Raw genomic sequence first — 7,971 nt, forward strand, 5'->3', positions numbered from 1 at the left:
TTGGGTGGGATGAAATGTGTTAACCACTATGGAGGATACCTCTGTCTACCTAGAACAGCCCAAATTATTGTAAATGAGCAAGATGCAGCAACTGCTGATTCCGCTGGTGGACGGAACAGTGTAATTCGACGTACACCTGTGGATGTTCAGCAAGGACCTCCAAATCCAACTCATCAAATACAATGTGCAACTGGGTATGAGCAAAGTGAACATAATGTATGCCAAGGTAAGCAAGTTGTCTCATGTATACTTTGAGCAGAAATATATTTTCTGTGTTGGAAAAATCAATGGTACACCTAGAGAGAGCATAAGAGTTTCATCTGTCAGCAGCTGCATTGCTGCGTCATTGTATACTTACATAGTTTCTTAGAATGTCCTTCAGAATTTGTCATTCATATTTTTACCGTCATGGGACATGACAGTGTTTTTCAGTTTTCTGCAGACTTACCAACCATGTCTCTTCTTGCTATGGAGGCTAATTAACAGAATACATCCTCCTGTTTGTCCATCTTTATGTAACAACTTGTTTTTATGTAACAACACATCTTTATGAAAACAAACTTGTTTATGTTGAACATTTTGGGTTATATTAAATGTGTTTAAAGATGTACTGTCTTGAAGAGAGTCTGGAATTTAATATGTGAAAAGCAGCAAAGGATATCCCTTCAACTTCAGATTTGCTTAATTTCCCTGAATCTCTTCAATTTCAAAGAAGCCAACATACTCTGAGAATGGGTGGACTGGTCTCAACTGAGACAAGTAGGTTGGGAGGGGAAAGGGAGTCCAAAAAAAGATTATATTGGTAGTGCAAGAACATGCTTTATGAAGAAAAGAGAGGGAAATGCAGCAAGATATTGACTACCTAAATGGCAAACTCTTCAATGAGTTACAATTCAAGAATGAAACTTAAGAAAAGTGGAAACTTTGTTTATATTACTAGGGAAAAAGTATAAGAATACTTCATGGGCACACAGGGAAAAGGCCAATGCATGAATTGAGATACTTCTAACATACTTGTAAAATGGTGTTTTTTAGGGTTTTTTTTGTTTTTTGTTTTGGTTTTTTTTTTTTTTTTGCTATTTTATGCCCTTTGGTAGCTGTAAGAGGAAGACTTAAGAAAGCATTAGGATAATCTAATAATGGGTGGTGCAAAGAAGGGAGAGGTATTTAGTGTCTTTTTACTTCAGTCTTCCTGAATAAGGTTTAGTTATCAGATGACAAGCATAGTTTAGCAGTAACACTAGGGATGGAGATAATTGACCTAGATCTAGAGAAGCCGTGGTGACGTAGCCTCAGCAGGCACAAACCATGATATTGATGCTACATTGCTCTAGCGATGAGCTACCTCACTATGGCGACTTAGTGTCTAAAAAATAATGTGCACTGCTGGGACAGCATAGTAATGGCTGTTACTGCACCATTACTTAGTACTTCCTCAGTACTAAGCAACAGCACAGTACCAACTGCCCCATGGGGGGTGGAGGGGCATATGTGGATGTGCCCAATAGGTTGGAAATTACTTGACCAATCTGGGCTCAATGAGATGTGTCCTAGAGGACTAAAGAATTCACTGAAGTGATTGCAGAGCCATTGGCTTCAGAACTTGTAGCAGCTGGATGAGGTTCCACATGACAGAGAAGCAAATGAAGTACCCATCTTTTAAAAAGGGATGAAAGTGCATCCCAAGAATGATATCCTTGACAGTCTGAAGCACCTGGAGCATCTTGTATCAGATTCTCCATACTAAAAAAATGGCTGCAGAGGTGTTTTTAACTAAAGCTTGTTGAATGAGCTTTAGTTAAAGTGCCCCTGTTGCCATTTTTCATCACTGAGACGTGCTAGAGTGCAGTAATTACCACGCTCCAGCAGACTCGATCAAGCCTGCTCTGACATGTTATAATTGTAGCCGTACTGCATATGTATAGGCACCCATAGAAAATTAGGGTTGGAAGGGACCTCAGGGGGTCACCTAGTCTAACCCCCTGTTCAAAGCAGGACCAGCCCTAACTAGATCATCCCAGCCAATGCTTTGTCTACCTGCATCTTAAAATTACACCAGCTCTCTGGGTAGCCTCTCCCAGGGCTTTACAATGCTCCCTGTGAGTTCTTCCTCCTATCTACCCAGATGTCCCTTGCTGCACCTTGAAACCATTGCTCCTGGTCAAATTATCTGCCATCACTGAGAACATTCTAGCTCTACCCTCTTTGCAACCACCCTCAGGTAGTTGAAGGCTGTTATTTAGTCTGGAGAAAAGATTGAGGGGGGGATTTAATAAGCCCAATTCTATTGCCTCTCAGAAATCATGTGCCCCAGCCCTCCAACCATTCTTGTTGCCCTCTGGTGGACCAACTGGAAAGAGTCCTGATCTTTTTTTAGTGGGAGGGGGGCTGAAAACTAGACACAGTACTCCAAATGTTGCCTCGCTAGAGCTAGATGGAGGGAAATAATCACTTCCCTCAATCTGCTGGCAATACTTCTGCCAATGCAAGCCAGTGTGCTGTTAGCCTTCTTCTCAACAGGGGCACACTGTTAGCTTTTATATTCAGCTTACTGTCTACTGTAACCCCCAGGTCCTCTTCTGCAGAGCTGCTGCTTAGTCAGTCAGCCCCCAGCCTGTACTTGTGCATGGTACTGTTCCATCCTAAGTACAGGACTTTTTTTAATGGTCCTTGTGGAACTCCATGAGACTCCTTTTGACCCAATCCCCCAATTTGTTGAGGTCTCTCTGAATCCTAACCCTACCCTCCACATATCTACTACTCGCCCCCACCCCTCATCTTGGTGTCATCTGCAAACTTGCTGAGGGTGCAATCTATCCCATTTCCCAGATTGTTGATATTGAACAAAACCAGCCCCTGGGGCGCTCCACTTTTTAATACTGGCTTCTGAATGACATTGAGCCATTGATTACTAGCCTTTGAGCCTGACAATCCAGCCAGGTTCCACCTTTCTGTCCATTCATCCAACCCGTACTTCCTTAGCTTGCTTGCAAGAGTGTTGTGGAATACAATATCAAAAACCTTGCTAAAAATCAAAGGATGCCATGTCCATTGTTCTTCCTGCATCCTCGGAGCCAGTCATCCTGTAATAGAAGGCAATCAAAACAGTCAGGCATTACTTGTGCTTGGTGAATCCATGCTAACTGTTCCTAATCACCTTCTCCTACAAATACTTAAATGGATTTGATGACGACCTACTTCATGATTTTCCAGAGACTGTGATGAGACTGACTGGTCTGTAGTTCCCTGGTTCCTGCTCCTGCCCTTTCTTAAAGATGAGAATTGTATTTGCCCTCTTCCAATCATCGAGGACCTCTCCCAATCACCACAGGCTTTTCAAAGATAATAGCCAATGGCTCTGCAATTGCATCAGCTAACTTCCTCAGCATCCTCAAGTACACTTTCTGGCCTAATGGGGTTGTACACATCCAGCTCTTCTAAATATTCCTGAACCTGTTCTTTTGCCACGGCTGGCTGCTCACCTCCTCCCCAGACTGTGCTTCCAGGTGCAGTAGTCTGGGAGCTGACCTTGCCTGTGAAGACTGAAGTGAAAAAGCATCAAGTACTTTAGCATTTTCTGCATCCTCTGTTCCTAGGTTGCCTCCCTCATGCAGTAAAGGACCCACACTTTTTTTTTTTTTTCTCTGATCCTGTTCTTGTTCCTGACATGCTTGTAGAAATCATTCTTGTTACCATTCACATCCCTTGCTAACTACAACTCCAATTGAGCTTTGCCCTTCCTGACTTCATCTCTGCATGCCCCAGCAATATTCTTATACTCCTCCCTAGTTGTTTGGCCAAGTTTCCACCTGTAAGCTTCCTTTTTTAGTTTTAGCTAACTGAGTTCCCTGCTAAGCCAAGCTGGTCTTCTGCCATACTTGCTAGTCTTCCTGTACATCAAGATGGCTCATTCCTGCACCCTCAGTAAGGTTTCTTTAAAGTACAGCCAGCTCTCCTGGACTCCTGGGGGATCCTATCAATTCCTCGAGTGAGGCAAATTCTTTGTTTTCTGAAGTTCAGGGTCCTTACTGTGCTGCTGCTGCTCTTCCTTCCTTTCCTTGGGATGCTGAACTCGATCATCTCATGATCACTGCTGCCCAAGTTGCCATTCACCACTATATGCCCCACCAATTCTTCCCTGTTTACAAGCAACAGGTCAAGAAGAGCATGACCCTTAGTTGGTCTCTCTAACACTTTCCAGCTTCCTGGATTGCCTGTGCGCTACTGTATTTCCCTCTGGCAGAGGTCCGGGTGACAAGTCCCCCATGAAAACTAGGGCCTGTCATCCAGAAATTTCCACCAGTTGTTTGAAGGAAAGCCTCATCCTCCTGGTCTGGTGGTCTATACCAGACAGCTGCCATGACATCACCCTTATTGCTCTCCCCTCTGACCCGAACCCTGAGATTTTTCAACAGGCCTATCTCCAGTTTTATACTGGAGTTATGAGCAAGCAAACAGCTCTTTTACATAAAGAGCAACTCCATCCTCATCTCTTCCCCCCTTCCTGAACAGTTTTTATACCCATCCACAACAGTACTCCAGTCATGTGAGCTATCCCAAGTCTGTTATTCCAGTTGCATCACAATTCTGTTACTGTGTGAGGACTTCTAGTTCTTCCTGCTTTTTTTTCCCCTCGAGCTTCATGCACAGACATGTGAGGTAACTAGCAGACTGCCCTAGTTTCTCAGAAAGAATGAGAAGGCCTCCCTTGTAGCCCCATCTTGCTTGTGCTTCCTCCAGGTCACCCATTTACCCCAGGGTTTTGGTCTCCATTGCCTAGTTTTCAAGCCCTCCTCACCAGGTTAGCAAACCTGTCTGCGAAGATGCTCTTCCCTCTTCGTCAGGTGGATCCCACTGCTTTCCAGCAACCCTTCTTGGAGCAGTGTCCCATGATTGAGGAAGCTAAAACCCTGCCAGTGACAACATCTCTGCAACCATACATTGATCTGCAAGAAGTCTTGCCCAGATCCTTCCCTTTTGACTGGAGGACTGAGAAGAACACGACCTGTGCCCCTGCCCCTTCACCCTTGCACCCAGAGCCCTGTAGTCACTTCTTTGATCTGGTCAGAGTCCACCCCCACCCCCTGCCCAGTAGTATCATTGGTGCCCACATGGATGAGCAGCCTGGGGTAGTAGTCAGAGGACCAGATAAGTCTCAGTAATCCTTCCATGACATCTCTGATTCATTCTCTGGGCAAGCAGTAGACCTCCTGAGACAGCAGGTCAGGCCAGCAGATAAATGTCGCCATCCCCTGAAGAAGAGAGCTGCCAGCCACCACCAGCTATCACTTCTTCTGGTGGCTGGTGGCAGTGGTCTCAATCCTTCCAAACTTGGGGAAGCCTGGCCTAACCCTCCTCTGCTGTGCTCCATCTCCTTTGTTGCTAGGGCTCCATATCTGTTCTCCAGCCAACCCACTGCAGGTAGGGATGAAGACTTCTGCTTGCTGCCAGAGGTCACAAGCTTTCACCTTCCTGGGAGTCCATGTCCTCTTTCTTTTCAGCACCACTTTGCGCAGTCCTTTGTCTGCAGTCCTAGAGGTCTCCTCCAGCACCAAGTCAATGAACTCCTCATGGCCAAGCATGTTTCCAAGCCTTGCTACCTCATCCTGTAGCAATCTTGCCTACTTCCTGAGGGACACCACCAAGAGGCACTGCTCACATTGCAAACCCTCCCCCACCTGGCCATCACTGGAAGGAACCTGCAAGCTGCTGTCTCTACAGCACCAAACCTGGACCTGGGTAGAGGCCTCCTGTGGTGAATGGTCCTGCCTGGACAGACACCTCACAAGTTCAAGCAGAGGGAAAACCTGGTATTGTGACATCCTCCAGCCATCTCTCTGAATCTCTTAAATCCATGATCTTCCTCCTCCTGCTCTGCTCTCCAAGCAGACTTTCCCTATCAAATGCCCCTGTAAGCTGCCCTGTTCAGTTCTCCTTGGTCCTGAAAAGTTCCCTTTCCCCTGCTAACCTGGTTCCTCCGTCTCTAATCTTCCTTCACTGTAAGCTTGGTGAGAGTTTCTGGGCAAACTCCTTGGTGAACTCCCCACTTGCTCTATTACTAGTTAAACAATGAACTTTAAGTATTGATATAATTGTTTGAGTTCTTTAGCTACTTATGCTAAATATCTGGTTAGTTATTCTGAATTAAAGAAAGAACTTGCCTTAAAGGCTCCCCTTCCAAGGAGGCAGCAAACTGACCTGTGATCTGCCCTGTTTGCTGTCCCCATTTGCTTACTCCCTGGCCCAGGGAGTCTCCATCTTATACTCTCCTGGGCCTAAACTAGTTCTACTCCCTTGTTAGGGCTTTTGTCAGATACAGGCAGCAGTCATTCAGCAAGACTCCCAGCTGCTCAAAGCACACGCCCAAACAACACACAGACAGCCCTGGCTTGCTTGCCTTCTAGGAGCAGGCTCTGGTGCCTGGTACCTGGTTTCTCTTCCTCCCCTTGCTCCCAGCAAACTGCTTGATTGGGTCCAGTGAAATCTGGCTTCAAATTCATTGTAATCTATATAAATTAATACTAAAGTAGCCATAATCAGGGCAAGTACATCACAGCTGTAGTCCTTTTCTTAATATTGGTATTGTGTGTGTGTGTGTGTATATATATGAATACTAATTCTTACTGGCAAATAATTCTCAGTCACATTTAAGCATAGTTATCGTAATGGATGCTCTTTTTAATTAGTCCCAAGTCAGAATTTCAGCATGGAACTTTCATCTGATGTTCAGTGCATTACTTCTAATTCAAGAATTCACACTTCTAGGTATTCCACTTTTTTTGAGTGCCTGTATAGAAATGCTTAATTTTATGTAGTGTTAATGCCTTCGTGTGTTTTGGGTTTGGTTGGTTGGCTGGGGTTTTTTTTGTTTTTGAATTTTCATAAGACTTCAAAGAAGTGGTTAGCTGTGTTAGTCTGAAAGCAGAAGGTAGGGCAGGGTGGCACAGTGGAAAGTAATTTCGAATCATAAATTTTTGTAAGCAACAGTCTGCTTCATCGGACGCTAGTAATGGCCACAAAATTAATGGGGTGATAGGGTTAACCAAAGTATTTTATACCAGCATTAAGTTTAAAATTTGATTGTGGTTTTAATATTTTTCTTTAGCTTCCAGGAAACTTGCACAAAACTGATATTTATTTTTTGTATTAACTATATAATAATAATAATAATAATTTAAATAACTTTGGTCAAATTTGTTTTGTAGAAGCCAAATATATGAACTGAAGGTGAGATCTTGGCCTCTTGGAGTGAGTTTTGTAATTGACTTGGGCCAAGATCTCACCCTAAAAGCAAAAAGAAAATGGCAATTACTAGTATTTTAAATCTGAAATGCGTTATACTGAATGAGTCTCAGTTGCAAACTAACAGTAGTTAAGTTTGAAAGTTTACAAGAATTTTCAAGGCTTTAAAACTTGAATATTTTCATGCGTTGCTGAAAAGATCTTGTAAAGATATACTTAAACCCACAGTGGGACCACTGGTGATCATTAAGTTGGTTTAAAAGTGCTTATTTCATATGATAACTGCTTCAAATACCTAGGGAATATAACTTATACATACAGTCAAACTTGAGCTTCTTTTTATTATTTAGTAAGTCAAACAGTCCACTTCCTCTTAATCATCTGCAGATGTATGACATTTTCATTCCAGTCCAGCAGCACTAAATAATACTTTATAACCAGTGTAAAAGTATGAAAATCTATGTTTAACAAGAGAGAACTCTAAGGAGCTATTTCATTGACTTTATATTGGAGGGTGAAGGATCTTCTGTTTTTTGTTTTTTTTTTTGTTAACAAAAATATCTATTCATTTTTTAAACGTTGCATTTTGATCATGTGATAATTCAAAAATGTTCACTTTAGTCTGTACACTATATGTTTTGGTCCCACTTCAAACCCCTTCATGGTTTTTGCAGAAGCTGCAGATGTAGTAGGTCCCTCAAAAAAAAAAAAAAAAAAAAAAAAAAAAAA

At 43.1% G+C, this 7,971-nt stretch overlaps 1 protein-coding gene across 4 annotated transcripts in view; it reads left to right on the plus strand.

Moving 5' to 3' along the window:
* The window catches only part of EFEMP1 (EGF containing fibulin like extracellular matrix protein 1), a 119,404-nt gene that overhangs the window by 16,176 nt on the left and 95,257 nt on the right, over positions 1-7,971 (plus strand). For all 4 annotated transcript variants that reach the window (XM_019516666.1, XM_019516663.1, XM_019516665.1 and 1 more), the window contains exon 5: positions 5-226. In XM_019516666.1, coding sequence (XP_019372211.1) covers positions 5-226 — 222 coding nt within the window. The remainder of the gene's footprint in view (positions 1-4; positions 227-7,971) is intronic.

Source organism: Gavialis gangeticus, unplaced genomic scaffold (assembly GCF_001723915.1).
Source record: "Gavialis gangeticus isolate Ggan-Ray unplaced genomic scaffold, GavGan_comp1, whole genome shotgun sequence".
Taxonomy (NCBI): Eukaryota; Metazoa; Chordata; order Crocodylia; family Gavialidae; genus Gavialis; species Gavialis gangeticus.